Here is a 16,463-nt window from a genome sequence, read left to right on the forward strand (position 1 = left end):
ATAACAAACAAGACACGGAACAGAAGATGGGCTGAGGTTCCTTGTGACCCTTTGCTGTGTGAGAACTGTGATGTTTGCACACACCCTGCTTGGCGAAACGCTCTTCATCAGGCACGATCGGAAAGAGCAAAATGAGCGGGGTGCTTAGTTTTGTTTTGGATTGGACTGGTGCGCTGTGGATGGGTTTGGCTGCGTTTTTTGGGGGTCGCGGCCGGTGGCTCGGCCGGGAGGGGGCGCGCTGGCCCCGCGGAAGCGGCGCGGCCGCCGCGGGAGCGCGGGGCCGGCGGCTCCGCCCGGGCACGGACCGGGCTCCGCATCGCAACCCCCGGGGCTTGCGCTCGCCTGTGCTTCGCAAAATGCTGGGGAGCGGGGAATAAATACACGTATAAATACACGTATAAATACACAGACCATCCCAGCGGGCTGCCCGCGGTGGGAACGGGAGAGCCGCCTGGAAGCGCTTAGGGGGGCACACTGGGGTGTTCCTCCACGTCCCGCGAGTGCGGAGGCCAGCGTGGGGATGTGGTGGCAGGATGTGCGGGGCGTAGCTCGTCGGACGCTGGCGGCTGCCCCGGGGGACGGGAGAATAGCAGGTGCGGGAGCTGCGGGAGGGGGTCGGCGACGCCCGGGAGGGTCGCCGGCAGCTGAAGGTTCGTCGGAGACGGGGTCCCCGCGGCGATGGGGAACGGGAATGGGAGGGAGCGCCCCGTCGCAACTCTGCAGCCGCAGCAGCTCAGCGTCCCTCGGGGATGACCGAAAGGAGGGAGGTCACCGTGGGGCGAGAGGAGGTGGTCAGAGTGGGGGCGGCACAAGCCGGGGCGGGGGCACGCGCGGGGACCGCCAAAGGGAGAGTGGCTGCAAGGTGACCCCCGTGGGGCTCTGCCTCCGCCCCCTCCCGGTTTAATCCTCTGCAGACGCCGGCAGAGGCGGGATAATCAAGCGGCGAGCGGGTTGGGGGTGCCCCAGCTACACACGCTCCTTTGTGCCGGCAGCCCGCGCCTCCCCCGCTGCCCCTGGGCCACCGCTCCGCGCTGCGGGACCAGTTCGCCCGAAGGTACCGGAGCCTCACCCAGGGGAGCGAGGGGCGGGTAAAGCCCCTTCCCCGCCGCCGCCATCGGGGTTACCGCGCTCTCCCTTGCGAGAACGCCAGCGGGAGGAGGGGAGCGGCGAGGAGCTGCCTTTAATCCCTGCTAGTAATTTTTTTTTTTTTACTATGTTTACTTCCGACCTCTCCGTGCGCGGCTCGTAGTAAAAGACAACAACAAAAAAATAGTAAAATAAATAAAAAGGGCCGCGGAGCGCGGCATCGCTGCTCGCGGCGCAGCGCTCTCTCTCCCGGCGGGCGGAGGCGGGGGCAGAGCGCGGCCGCGGATCTCCGCGCAGCGAGGAGCGCAGGGGGCGCGCAGCGGCGCGGCCAGCCCCTCGCAGCGCGCCGGCGCTTTAAAGGAGGAAAGCAACTAAACTTCTATTGTACCGGCCAGCGCGCCGCGCCGCCCCGGACCAGCGAGCGACCGCGCCGGGAGGCGGCTGCTCCGCCGCTCCGTGGGGTTTATCAAACCGTGGTGGGAGGAAGAGACCTACATTCTCCCGGCGTTTTGTCTATTTTTTCTCCTTTTTTTTTTTTTTTTTTAATTTTTTTCCCCTCGTCTTTTCTGGCGGTTCGCTTTATCATCTATCCATTTTCCCTTCGTTGTTTCCTCACCGCCTGCAATAATCGCCTCGCTACGTCTCGCAGCTGGCGCGTTGGAGAAGCCGGTGAGTTGCGGGGCTCTTCGCTTCGCTTCCCATCACTCGATTCCCGCGGTTGTGGCGTTTGGATTGATACGGGCTGGTGACACCCGGGCTGCTGGCGGGGCTGCGCTCCGCGGACGTGGATACCGACGGTCCCTCCCGATGGACGCTCTCCTCTGCTGGGGCTCCGGCGTTCCCATCCTTTTTCTTGCGCTCGGATTTTAATTTAATTTTTTGGGGGGGAGGGGAGCATTAGCTTCTCGCATATACGCGGGCAGCGTATGATTGCTACATATATCGCTTATATGCATATATATATTTTTTTTATATATATGTATATATATATATAATGTGACAAGATTTGGCAAAGTTTGCCAAGGTCGCTGCTTGTCCCCGCGCAGTGCCAGCACGCCCAGGTGGGTGGCTGAGGAACAGCCCGGCTCCCGGCTGAAGCCGCCGGGCGCTCGGCACCCCTTCCCACCGGGACGCGGGATAGGGATGGCGCTACGGTCCCGGGAGGGAAGGAGCTCCGTGCCCCGTGTGAGCGGCGGCGGCAGGGAGCTGAGCTGAGCCCAGCCGAGCCGGGCGGCCGGGCTGCCGCAGCCCCTCCGGGGGAGCGGGGAGGGTGGTCCGGGGGCTGACAACCGACCCCTCGGTAGGTCAGGTCGCGCCGCTCCATTGTTCCGCCGCGCTTAGAACGGGGTGAAGGAGGGTCGTGAGTTTTTTGGGGATTTTTTAAAATTTTTTTTTTTATTACTATAATTATTACAATTTTTTTTTTTAACTAAACGCGACTGCGCATTTCCCTGCCGGCACGGTGCGAGGAGCCGGGAGGGAGCGCTGCGCGCCGGGGGTCCGGTAGCTCCACCGGAGCCGGGGGAAGCCGACCCCCACGGCTCACCCGGGTGCCCCTCTCCCCCCTTCCTCCTGCAGGCACCAGCCTCCGCGATGCCGCTCAGCGCCGGCTTCTCCAGCAAGAACTACGACTACGATTACGACTCTGTGCAGCCCTACTTCTACTTCGAGGAGGAGGAAGAGAACTTCTACCTGGCGGCGCAGCAGCGGGGCAGCGAGCTGCAGCCCCCCGCCCCGTCCGAGGACATATGGAAGAAGTTTGAGCTGCTGCCCACGCCGCCCCTCTCCCCGAGCCGCCGCTCCAGCCTGGCCGCAGCCTCCTGCTTCCCCTCCACCGCTGACCAGCTGGAGATTGTGACCGAGCTCCTCGGGGGGGACATGGTCAACCAGAGCTTCATCTGCGACCCGGACGACGAGACCGTCAAGTCCATCATCATCCAGGACTGCATGTGGAGCGGCTTCTCCGCCGCCGCCAAGCTGGAGAAGGTGGTCTCGGAGAAGCTGGCGTCCTACCAGGCAGCCCGCCGAGAGGGGGGCCCCGCCGCCCGCCCCGGACCGCCGCCCGCCGCGCCGCAGGCACCGCCGCCCGGGCTGGCCGCGTCCCCCGCCGCCTCCGCCAGCCTCTACCTGCACGACCTGGGCGCCGCCGCCGCCGACTGCATCGACCCCTCGGTGGTGTTTCCCTACCCGCTGAGCGAGCGGGCCCCGCGGGCCGCGCCGCCCGGCGCCAGCCCCGCGTCCCTGCTGGGCGACGACACGCCGCCCACGACCAGCAGCGACTCGGGTGAGTGGGACCCACGCGTGCTCCGGGAGGGCGTGGGAACCCGCGCGGCGCCAGGGGATCCCGGGGCGCAGCTGGAAGGCAGCACGCCCCCGCCTCGCTTCTCAGCCCCCTTTTGCTCCCCTCCCCGCGGGCGATTTTTTTTTTTTTTTTAAATGCCACGTTTGCGAGGCACGGAGAGTCCTAGCCAGCTTATTTCCTGGAAAACCAGCCCAGTTTTTCCTCCGGGGAATGAGGGAGTGAAAAGCGGGGGGGAAAAAATATAAAGAAAGTGTAGGAGGGATAAACTTCCATCATGGGGTCCCGATAAGGCTGGCTCCCGGTTTCACCCGTGGGCTGGGAAGGAGTTAACTCCAGCCCGAGAGCCGCGGGGAGAATGTGCAGTCAGGGAGGTGCTAGTGAAAGTGACTTGCAGGGGAGTGAATGGGGCTGGGAAAGTTTTAGAAATGCTTCCTTAGGTATGTGACAGCGGGTTCCGCTCCCTCGTAAATCTGGTTTGAAAGTGAGTTTCTACCCAAAGCGCTACAGCCTTCCTTTTTTCCTTTTTTTAAACTAGTTTTCTTTTTTTTCCCCTCAAACTCCCTCCTATTTTCCACAAATTAACAGATCAAGAGAGATTCAGAAAATGTCTCTGAAAACTCATGTGTGTTAAGTAAGCTTTCCTTTATAAGGCGTGGCCAAAGCCTTCTAAATCCATAATTAAGGGCAGCTTGAGTCTGGGAGCTTTATTGCGCTGTACTGCTGACAACCGAGGTTAAACTTTCCTACTATCTTTCATGCACTCAACATTACGCAAGATCATTACAACTTTTTGAAATCAGGGAGCCCGGGTTTGGACTGCAGTCCATGTGTCCTATTGCACTTGAAGCATTGCTTCCTTAAAGGGAAGGCTCTTGGGGAAAGCTGTGTCCAGCATCATGAAATAGATTTAAGAAGGGTTTGTCATTGGGTTCCTCATTTTGCAACTCAGAGTAGCCTTCCCTTTACATACAGTAGTCTTGAGAGTGCCTACATACAAGTTATGATTTTTTAATTTTTTTTTTTTTATGGCAGAGGAAGAACAAGAGGAAGATGAGGAAATCGATGTTGTTACATTAGCTGAAGCAAATGAATATGAATCCAGCACAGAGTCCAGCAGCACAGAGACATCAGAAGAGCACAGTAAACCTCACCAAAGCCCGCTGGTTCTCAAACGGTGTCATGTCAACATCCATCAGCACAATTATGCCGCTCCTCCCTCCACCAAGGTTGAATACCCAGCTGCAAAAAGGCTAAGGTTGGACAGTGGCAGAGTTCTCAAACAGATCAGCAACAACCGAAAATGCTCCAGTCCGCGCACGTCAGATTCGGAAGAGAACGACAAGAGGCGAACACACAATGTCTTGGAGCGCCAGAGGAGAAATGAGCTGAAGTTGAGTTTCTTTGCCTTGCGTGACGAGATACCCGAGGTGGCCAACAATGAAAAGGCTCCCAAGGTTGTCATCCTGAAAAAGGCGACAGAGTACGTTCTTTCCATCCAGTCGGAGGAACACAGACTGATTGCAGAGAAAGAGCAGTTGAGGCGGAGGAGAGAACAGTTGAAACACAAACTTGAGCAGCTAAGGAACTGTTGTGCATAGGAACTCTTGAGCATCACTTAGAATAATGCAAACTAGACTGAAACTATGATAAAATATTAATGATTCTAATATCTCTCATGAACTACGCGGTCCATCGAGTATGGAACTATTGCAACTGCATGCCGTGCGATTTAACTTGAGACTACACAACCTTGGCTGAATCTCCCAGGGGTTTGGCCAGAACCTCAAAACTGCCTCATAATTGATACTTTGGACATAAGGGATGATGGGACATTGTTCATGCTTGGGGATGAACTCTTCAATTTTTTTTCTTTTAAAATTTTGTATTTAAGGCATTTTTTCATACGAGAATCCAAAAGAAAAAAGTTGTCCCCAGTTTGCTGTATATATTTACACATCATATTGCCATGTAAATACCTTTAATAAAGCCTTTATAGAAAAATGTGCAACATTAATACGCAACAGTTGTGGCAACTGGATTTATACTTGTCTTGAACTTCTGTGCCATAACATTTCATAATTTTGTTTTTTATTTAAGTACTTTTTTCCTTTTCAAAATGATTTTTATTTTGTTTTTAGATAAATAAATATTTGCCCAAAATATAATTAGCTAAATCCTGTGTAAAGACTTCACTTTGTCTCCCACCGTTGTCATTAGATGTCTATTTCCATGACATTCCTTTTTCTCTCATCCTCGCAGTGACTTGACTGAAGTTGAAGGGGGGTTAGATGAGGGGAAATGGTGATAGTTTTGCACACAGTTTAGTAGGGACTAGTTTCTTGCTCCCACTCCATCTCTAATTCAAGTGGATAAAATTGTTGGTCTAATGTGCCCTGTCGATTCAATTTGCCTTGCCACCAGGTCCTCCATGCAGGTGTGGTAGCAATGCCTGTGTTGGTCATGGTCATCTGCCTGCTGAAACTAAAGCTGGAGTGGTGTATTTTCTCACTGATCAGCCCAGTGTGTAGGCTCTGCATTCCTTTCACATACATATAATTACATTTTCAGGGCATGACCTTCATTCTGCACTAGGGACATAGCCATGTACTTTGAGGGCTGCTTTGTAGTAGGCTCACCTTAATTGCTTCCTGTTTGATTTTAACAGAAGTTAAAGAGGATAAGAAAATAAACTGAGATGGTGAGTGTTGAAGTGGTTAAAACAACAGAGCGGTTTCCCTTTTTAAGTGCTGAAATCAGCAGAGCCAATCTTGGTCAAACACCTTAACACTTTATTAATGTGAATAGTTGCTTGGGATTTCAAGGGATACAAAGTTCAAGGACACAGAAAAGGGAGCAAAGGAAAAGGAGAGCTATTTCTCACTTGAAGAATATGCTGAGACAGATTCCTAACATTTGCCAGACATATTAAATAATATTTACATTCAGGACTTGTCTCATGATCAGCTTTGGATGGGCCATAAGGTATTTGCTTGACACAGCTCCGAAGATTAGATTTGATCTTTTCTCCCCTTTTCACCCTCTTAGCACCACTTTGGTCATGACTTCAGCAACAAATCAATGAACCCTTTGATGTGCAGGAAGAATGTGTTTTTCAAAAACTTGGGCCTTGCACTTTTTCGATTTTCATAATTCCCGTTAAATACATATTTGCTTGGCTTCTAACCATTAGAGGAGCAGTGCCTGCCAGATAGCACCAGTGCCAGCCATTGAACGGGGACCAAGGGTTCAGGTTTTCTGTTGCTTTTGGGTTCAGAATGGGAAGAAGAATGATTGGGTGTGAGAATATGTGGGATAGGGGCAGGTAGGACTATGCAGGCGGGGTAGGTGCCAAAGGTCTCTGTTCTGCAAAGCCCTGGGTAACTGTCCCAAAAATCTTGCACAAGGGAGTTTGGAAAGAAGGTAAGTGTGTAAGTCCTATTTGATGGAGGGCTTTAGGTGTTTGAAGGTTTCCTGGGGGAAAAAACCCCATTCTGTTAGAAAAACAGGACAAAGCAAGGCTTTTCTCTTAATTTTTTTTTTATTATTACCCCTTGCATCTGGGTTTATAGAAGTGGTCTGCAGTTGCTTTTTTACAGTATGTGATTGAGATATTCACTTAGGAGGAAAAAGAATGTGAAATGAAACTGTTAATTGTATCTGAACTGTAAATCAGGACAACTTGCAGCTATGAATAACATAAAAGTTCTGCCTTTTATTAGCAGGGTATCTAATTTTAAAAATACATTAATTTTATTTGCCTTTTGGTGTGCTTCCTATTTTAGGTATTGCTTCAGAACAGAAGCAAGATGTTGTTGAAGAATTTATAACTGCAACCCCATCCTCCAAAATAAACCGGGAGGTGTAGATCTGTCCACAAAAACTGAAAAATATGTCACCTTTGAGTTCCAGTTTCATGTGTTAGCAAAGCCCCCTGGCTTCTTCCCGTTAAATGAGGCTAGACCACAATGATTAATGAACCTCTTCTTATTTGTGAGCTTCTTATATCATTTGGAGAACAGTTTTGGGTTTTTTCTTCTATCTGCAGAAGGTCCTTAGTATTTTGATGAATAAGATACTTGCAGTTATTTAATTTCTTACTCTTACTTTTAATTGAGCATTAGTTTATCTAATTTCTTACTCTTAATTGAGCATCAGTTTGTCTTGCCACTGTCCTATTGGAAAAAAAACCATGAGCATCATCCCAAACTGCCACTCTAAAAAAATACAGTTTTATGGGGTGCCACTTCATATTTATTACATTTCTTACTTTGTTGTAGGATTACAACAAAGTAAGAAATGTAATAATGCAATAAAAAAAAATAAATAAAACATCCTGTTGGTACTGGGTTAGGAAACCTCTTCTGGTCATTAAATTACTGCTGGAATAAAGAGGAACGTGGCTTCCACTTTCCAACTCCTCACCAGAGATTAGCACATTCAGAAGACACAAACATCTCACAGGAGCTTCTGGGCTGGATTCAGTTAGTAATGCATTGTATCTGGATAGGAAGGTGCTGGGGTTTGCTGCTGTTTTGGAGCGACAGAGGAGATAAGTTTACAAAAGCAGCATCTGAGCCTTGAAATGAAATGTGGAATTTACGGTGCTTGCCAAACAGCTGTACTGAAGCTCTACTTGAAATACAAGGAGCATTTTAACTTCACTTCTCTGCTCCTTTACTTTCACAGGACACTTAAAGCTACTTCTCTTCCAGAAGAACTTTAGGCAAAATGTAGCATCAAAGGAAACTAGAAACAAACCATCATGGTGAAAATAAAATTTCCTTTATTATATACTCCACTGATTTAATTTAATTAAATACCAATGTTTCCATCTTAATTTTTATTCTTGTGCTTAAATTTTGTATTTCCAGACAAGTTTTCATGTAAATGGCTTCAATGTTTCTATACAGAATATGCTAGGGGAGAACTGGGATGTATAAAGGAATCCATGTCTGCTTAATTCAGCTCCCACCGGAATCTGTAGAAATTCCATGTTTCTTCCAGAGAAACAGATTTGTGCCAGTGGAGAATGCTCTTGAAAATTTTATCACTACCTATAAAGAAATCACTTTACTTGTCCCTGCGTAAGCACTCTTGTTCATGAAGCACTTTGCAACCCTTGCAGGCAGTTGAGAGATGACAAACATTTCATCAGAGTTGCATGAAAGGGAGAATTTCAGGTAAGTAGAATAGAATAACAGTAAACTGGAAATAAGCCAGGCCACTGCAGTTGAAATCTGAATTTATTCAAAACAGAAGTTGGGGGTGGCTGTTTCATCTACAGAGATGAACCATCTTCTAACATGTTGGATTTATTTTTTTTATTTTATTGATTTGTGTTAGAATCATCTGCCAAGGAATTAACAGAAAAATAAAACTGAACTATAAATGATCCTAACACAGGCAGGCAGCCTGGGGAGAGATTCAGGATTTACTTCCCAGCTTACAGGTTTGCTATTCTTTAATTTTAAAAGGACATTTATGGGAGCTTCTGAAAAAAGGCTCTGCTGAGACTGAGAACTAAGCCCTAGTTTCCCCTTGTCATTTCCACACAGATGAGACCTAAACTTGCCTAGAAAAAAAAGTGAAATCAAGAAATCCGATAGATAAGCTGCAGAAACCAGATATCATTTCCAGTACAAAACATTTGATGTTCAGCAAGTTTTACCTACCTTCGTATCATTTACTCATCTCAGGCATAGCTGTAAATGTCAGTGGGGACAGGCTGTATAAAAAAAAAAAAAGCGTTATCCAAGATTCAGAGTAGCTGCTAGAAAGTCAAAGGGGATTTTTTTTTTCCTAATTTAACCAATCATCTTCTACATAGATCTTGACCAAAGGGAAGGTGCAAGAATTTGGAGCACCTTTCTTATAGCAGTGGACTCAGCCATGTTAGCAATTCCCTTTATAGAACGACAGAATTGTTTAGGTTGGAAAAGTCTTTAATATCATTGAGTCCAACCACTAGCCCAGCACTGCCAAGTCCACCAGTAATCCATATCCACAAGTGCCACACCTACATGTCCTTTAAATCCCTCCAGGGATGGTAACTCAGCTGTCTATCAACCAACACCCCCAGGTCCTATTCCACTGGGAATAAAATATTGGCTCCAGTACTGGGACTGGGAAACACCACTTGTAATTGGATTTAACTCTACTCACCACCATTCTTATCCAGCCAGATTTTTACCCAGTGAAGAGTGCACCTGTCCAAGCCACAAACAGTTTTTCCAGGAGAATGATGTGAAAGATGCAGTGCCAAAGGCTTTGCTAATGTCTAGGCAGACATCACAGCCTTTCCTGCATCCACTAAGTGGGTCACCTTGTCATAGAAGGAGATCAGGTTGGTCAAGCAGGACCTGCCTTTCATAAATCCTTCCTGGCTGGGCCTGATCCCCTGGTTGTCCTGTACATGTCAGGTGATGTCACTCAGGATGGTCTGCTCCATAGTGTTCCCTGGCACTGAGGTCACACTGAGGGCAGGTAGTTCCCCAGATCCTCCTTCCAGCCCTTCTTGCAGATATGCCTCATGAAAGAGTTGTAGTTACTGTGCTTCCAGGGGGGAAGCTGGTTTGGGTGGGGCCCTGGCCAGGCAGAGGCAAGATCACCCTCAATTGGTTTGTATTGTAATACAGGTATTTTTTCACGTCTCCTCAAGCCCAAGCAGCTTGTCTTCAAGTGTGTCCAGACTCCACCTTCCAAGCAAAGGAGATTAATTTTTTCTGATAATGATGAGTATGACCTTTGGTGCTGAATATTAATGCATATGAAAAAGCATTATTGGCCACTTGCCAAAACTATTTAATATTTGTAGTTGCTGAGCAAACCTTGCTTCAAGTTTCCACCAATGCATGGGAGCCCAAGCTACAGGGCATTTCTGCATGGTCGTGCTTGAAACCATGACACACAAGGGAGAAATCACTGGCTGAGAGTGGACCCCATGACTCAGGCTGACTGCAGTGTCTTATTCCCACAAGCACTGTTTCCAGCTTCCAGTTTGATACAGCAATTGTGGAGCTATTCCTTTTTCTAGAAAAGTCTGGGTGGAAAGCAGCTAGTTCTTGACATTATGTGTTATGGTGATTACATTTTATTGCTGAATTCACCCTTCACATATGTCTGTCTGTGGATCTTGCCATGGCTACTTTTCTGTTGAATACATTTCCATTCAAGGCAAAATCTTTCTTGTCACCATATGTAATTTCCATTGCAAGCTTCTATGTCCCAATTACATGGAATTATGTTTTCCAGACAGGATCAGAAAGAAAGAAAGAAAAAAGTAGAAATAAAGGAATTGGTGCAATAACTAAAGAGATTTGTAAATATACACTGCAGAAATTAAGCAATCTGACTGGGTCATAAAGAATTCCAATCAGAGAAATTAACACTGCTTGGAACTAATTAGCGTCATCAGCTTCCTTCATGCTAATTTATCCATTAAGAAAGAGGGGGAAAAAATTACAGGGATTGTGCTCTATATACAAACCACTCCGAGGACAAACACCCCGAAGTTCTGCAGGCTGAAGTTGGGGTGTGCATGACCGAATACACAGCCCCACTGCCACATCCAGGTCCCCCTGGATCCCGGGACATCCCCGGACCGCTGGCTCGCAGTTGCACAGCAGCGCTCCCGTTTCCCAGCACATTTTTCTTCCCGGCACCACACGTGTACAAGGGGCTGCTCACAGGGGTGCAGCTGCTAGAGGGAGAGCTTCTTTTCACTCCTTTTTCTCCCATTAATCTGCTCCGTGACGACAGCAGAACCAAACAAAGCCTCTCGGTGCAGGTAGTTCCTGTGATCTAGTGCCCGGCTGAGTGTCTGACAAAGCCTTTTTTGGCTTGGGACCAAGGCCGTGCTGTGCTGTGGATGAGTTAGGGGGAGAGGGATCAGCGCTGCAGCCCTGTGGATACAGCAAATGTGAGCTAAAGGTTTGTGTGCTTCCCTGGGCACGGAAACATCCCTGCCCTCCCTCTCCTGAATAACAGTGGTGTCTGCAATACCAGGTGGGGTCCTACCCCACATTACCTAGGTTCCAGATTTATTCAGTCTTGTTTTATGTAGTTCATTTAGGTTTATCCAGTGTGATAAAATGCCAATGCTTTTTCCTAGAACTATTTATGTTCTCATTTGACTGCACTACAATAGCTCCTTAAGTAATTTTGATTTATTCACATGTGTCCCAGGAAAGAAAACCTGCTCTGTAACAGCTGCTATCAGGACAAGGCTTTCCAACAAGAGCTCTTCAGAGAAACTGATGTTTAAGCATCTAAAACCAAGTAAAAATGTAGAAAATATGGCAAGGATGCTGGATCAGACAGCAAAGTTTCTATCAGGGTTGTCCCACTATTCTACACTTTGCTAATTTACTTTTGGGCTACACTGTGAAATCATGAATAGATGAATAAACTGAATCTATATTAAAAGGATGCAACAAAATATATAGAGAGCATTTTGCTATAAACCATGTTCCATGAACATACAAAATTCAGGGAAACCAAATGTGTTCTATTAGTTTCTGAGGAACTTGAATGAAGATGCTACTGGTCTGGGATGGCTTTTCAACAGTAAACAGCATCACTATAGAACCGTTGCTACAGACCTTTTAAATATTAGAGTGTTTATAGTGTGTAAGTGTGATGGACAGGAGAGGAAAAGGGAGTTTTGGTTTGGTGGTTAGTTTTTTTTTTCTACTTTTATCAACCAAGTATTTTTCATAGAGATTTTACAAAAAAAATTCCATCAGCCTCTAATAGTTCACCATGTACTGGCTGCAGACACTGAGATTCACAATGGATTGAGAGAAGAAAAGCTGTATTATTTTGATAAATTGTGCTGTTTTGTAGTATTAATTTGATCTGCAAAATTCCTCTCATCTGGGCTAAAGCAGATTTTTCTTTGGGCACACATAAAATCTTATTATGTGTTCCCATTATCGTTCATCATTATGGTAAAGAGTAAGATAATATTGTATTGTGCCTAGACTTGAACACTTTAAGGGAATAAAAAGGCTATATGAATATCTTATGAAGTGATTGCAAAATAAAATTGACATCAAAATGATTTGACTATGTAACATATTATTCCCTCCCTGTAAAATTAGATTCCTGCTGAAAATCACTTTCCTTCTTTTGCATTTGTGAAAGAAAAAGCACAGAGCCCTTGCCCTTATGGAACAATACAGCATTTTCCCATGTCTACAAGGGCAAAAGTATGCAACCTTATGTGTACTTTTATTTGAAATTAAATTTTTGGTGCTTAATTAAAATGAATCCAATTTTTCCCCATTCATTTCAGTGAGCTGTCCTAAAACTGAGACCTGATTGTGGCCGCTGGAACAGTCAACACATACTGAGAAAGCAGCTCCAGGGGCCAAAATAATCACCAGATATTAATGAGCTGCTTAGCAGCTGGAGCAAAATATCCTGAGAGGGAGGTGGCTGCCACAGAGGTCTGTGCAGATGCACTGTGTGACTTGGCCATCGGGGCTGCCCCATCCTCCTGCTCCATTTCAAGCTCCTTTTTCTTGAAATTGGTAGCTAACGTCCCATGTATGTCATGCATTCATATTTGGTAATGCTGCTTTCCAGAAGATTTCAAGCTCAGCTGATGTTTCCATGAGGTTCCTCTGTAAATGTCCCTGCTGGGGGACCTTGCTTGCAGGAGCAGTAAATCCCACTGGAGAGTGCTGGCCCCTGGCAAGTCACAGTGTGTTCACACAACACCAAGTACTGATCTGGTGTGAGTGTGCTTTGCCTGTTCAAATCTGTTTAAAATACTGTGAATGATAAACTTCATCCTGCCACAATTTATGAGAAATTCAGTGTCCTACCACAGTTGCCCTAAAGTCCTCATGAATACCCCATAGTTTGCAGATCAGTCATGACATTGATATGAATTGTACTAATCCTCCTGGGTGCTCCAGCCATATGTGGTTTCAATTTTGTGACTATGAGGCCACTGTAACTTATTTATTCCCTAATGTAGTTGGCTCTGTATCAATCAGCTTTCATCTGATACCTTCCTTTGTCTTGGTATGCATTGGGAGCAACATCCTGGCCTCTTCATGAAGCACCACACAAACCATGAAACACTCACTGACTCCAGCAGAAACACGATTACAACCTTAGTTTTGCAATCTTTCTTTAATCTTCTTTTAATTAATTTAATTCTGATATCATTATCTAGATTGCCCCATTCATTCAGCATCACAGCATCTAGATCTTCATTCTCACTGGCAGGCTTTGGTAACTTTGCAAATGGGGCAGCTCTATCTCCCATTTCTACCTTTTGATCTTTACTAACAGCCTTCCTTTAATGTCTGCTGAGCTCAGCCTTTTATCAGGCGAGCACTCCACCCTCCCTGGTAGAGGGGGCGCTGCTCTGATCAGCGTAGGAATGCAGAGCTGGATTTCCACCGTCTGCCTCTCCAGCTGATCCTGCTGGCCCATCTTGTCTCTCCAGCCAGTTTTAAAAACCAGTTCAACCAAATCCAATTTAAAACTGAAGGGCAGACAGGATTTCATAAAGTTTTACAGCCCATTCAAGTTTAATGAGTTTCAGGACCTGTGTCATCTCTGCTGGGGGATTTCTCCTGGCAGCTTCCTTGGGTACTGGTGTGGGTGGGCAAATAATGTAACCTGGAGCTTGCAGCAGGTACTATAGGTTAGAATGTACATAATCCATACTGTTTTATAGTTCTGCTTACTTAGGTTTATGAAAAGAGCTCAGCTGTTGCCTTTTTGTTTTTCTTAGTGTCATGAAAACGCCCTGCCTTTTGTACAGTTAAGTGGAAAGGTCCAAACTATTCAATGTTTCTATGACTCAGTAGAAAAGCTGTCCTCTCTTCTGCTTGGACTTGGTGTGACTGTGGCTCAGCTGGTGTGTAGCAGGGACCCAGTGAAGAGGACAGGCACTGCAGCCAGGTCAGAACGAGAGAAACCCAGGGGTCAGGATGCAGACTGGCATGACTTGTACCAAGATCTCAAATCCATCTCATATCATTGGGATAAAAATCCTTATTCTGATCTAGTCTCATTCTAAATTGAAACAATTTATATTAGCACACCTCTGCCCATACTGTGTGGCTGTAACTCATTATTTTTTTAAATGTGTAGAGCCTGGTCCACTTGTCTGCTCAAGCAGGGTCATCTGGTGCAGACAGAGCAGGACCATGACCTTTTATCTGTGATCGTGGCTTCTGAATATCTTCAAGGATGGAGACTCCACATAACCTCCCTGAGCAATCTATGCCAGTGGTCAATGATCAACATCCTCATCATGACAGCTTCTTTCCATGTCTTGGTGTTACACAAGATTTAACACGGAGTATGTAAATTTTCAGAGATGCTGAGCAGATCCAACAGCTGGGATTGCTCATTACTTTTAAAGATCAGGCAAAAAAACTGCTGTGGTTTTTCCTCTTCTGGAGCAGTAACAATTTCTAGATGAAAAGACAGCAGAGAAAGGATAAATCTGGGGTACAAACAGATACAAGTGAACTGCCTGCCCTCTGCCATTTTTTTCTGAGTAACTTTAAACTCTGGTGCACTCTGGCTTTCAGGCAAGGCACATTTTCAGAAGCTCTCAGATGACAGTGGTTGCAAAGCTCAGCTGAAAACTGAGCACAAATGGAAAATCCTGTCCTTTGGTCTCTCCTGGCATGTCAACTATTTACTTTGACTTATTTAAAACTTACCTGCTCTGCCCTCATTTTCTCATTTCCAGTCACTTGTACCAATCAGCATTATTTGGCTGAAAGACAAACTATCCAAACAAATGTGTTGCTTCCCTGCCACAATCTAACAAAAAAAAAAAGTCATCCCTGAATCCTGAGGGCAGACAACGGACACTGGCAGGAAGGCAAGTACCAGCACACAGCCCTGTGTGGTGCTGGTTTTCTGGGATGACAGTCTATTTACATGATGCTTTCCATACAACCCATGCTTTCCCTACCCACCACTGCCAAGGTGAGGTTGCCCAGCACAACAGCAAAATAAGCTGCTCTGCCTAGTAGTGGAAAGGTCTTTTCCCAGCACATATTACAGTTTGCTTAGATGGGTGGTTAAAGACGGTGTGTTGATTTTAATGAGGATTGATAGTCAACATGAATATGCTGCCTGCCTTGCTTCTCTGCAGGGTGCTCAGCAGAGAGCCTGGCAAACCTCAAAGAGTGGGATCACCTGTTGATTTGGGGATTAAAAACTGTCTGTGGAAGGCTGTGCTGACAAAATGTGCTGAGACCTTCTGCTGAAGGGGCTAATTCATAGTTTAGTCAAGTAGCTTTATAACCATGTCTATCATGAAAATTTGTTATCAGCATATTGTTTGAATCACAGATCAATGCGCACTGATTTTGGCAAATCTAATTAGATTTGAGGGGGAAGAACATGGATGCATTTTCTAAGGCTCTGCAGTTCCCATCTTTCTATGGGTAATTTCATTTCGAATTTGTTTAACAGTAATTAAAAGCTGTGAATCGTGATGCTGTGGAGATGTCAGCTGTGGTTATCCCACTCTCTTAAGCAAGGCTGTCCATCACCCAACGCTGCCAGCAAGAAACTGGGAGTGAGGACTCCAGGGCCTCCCAGTTACACCAGCCAGGAGTCAATGTGTGCTCTCTGTATGGCCAAAGGCAAGGTATTTTACATATCTGCACCTCAGTTTACATATCTGTGAACTTGGATATAGCATATATATGCATCTTAAGGGCATTTTAAGACTTCATTGATCACTACTACTGAGCTACTTCCATTTCTTCTGCTTTCATGGCACAACACAACACTGATTACCATAATTTGAGATATGGCAGGGACACAGCCTGGTACTTATCTATCTTTATGAGTACTATGGCTGTGCTGCAGTTGCTGAAATCTCTTGGTACAGCAAGGATACCAGCAATACAGGTGCTCATCATGATGTCAGGGCTTAAATGGGACATTCTCCAGGACTAAACTGGTGAGCAGCTTATGCCTACCACATATGCCCACATCAGACACTTCTGCCTCCCTACAGGTCTTTTCTCCAGTAGTGGTGGAGTTTCTTTAGTGGATGTTAACCAGTTTGCCTATCTTCATA

The 16,463-nt window shown here is 46.6% G+C and overlaps 1 protein-coding gene across 2 annotated transcripts; it reads left to right on the plus strand.

The window, feature by feature from the left end:
* Positions 1–1,476: 1,476 nt before the first annotated feature.
* Positions 1,477–5,562, plus strand: MYC (MYC proto-oncogene, bHLH transcription factor). Of its 2 annotated transcripts, none has more exons than XM_039715478.1 (3): positions 1,477–1,755; positions 2,665–3,370; positions 4,421–5,562. In XM_039715478.1, the coding sequence occupies exons 2-3, from the start codon at positions 2,680–2,682 to the stop codon at positions 4,984–4,986; spliced, it is 1,257 nt and encodes a 418-aa protein (XP_039571412.1). In that variant the 5' UTR covers positions 1,477–1,755; positions 2,665–2,679; the 3' UTR covers positions 4,987–5,562. The 2 variants fall into 2 exon arrangements, with proteins under 2 accessions (XP_039571412.1, XP_039571413.1); XM_039715479.1 differs by lacking the exon at positions 1,477–1,755 and adding an exon at positions 1,779–2,386.
* The last annotated feature ends 10,901 nt before the right edge of the window (positions 5,563–16,463 follow it).

The sequence above is a fragment of the Passer montanus genome, unplaced genomic scaffold (genome assembly GCF_014805655.1).
Source record: "Passer montanus isolate IOZ18808 unplaced genomic scaffold, ASM1480565v1 scaffold33, whole genome shotgun sequence".
Classification (NCBI taxonomy): domain Eukaryota; kingdom Metazoa; phylum Chordata; class Aves; order Passeriformes; family Passeridae; genus Passer; species Passer montanus.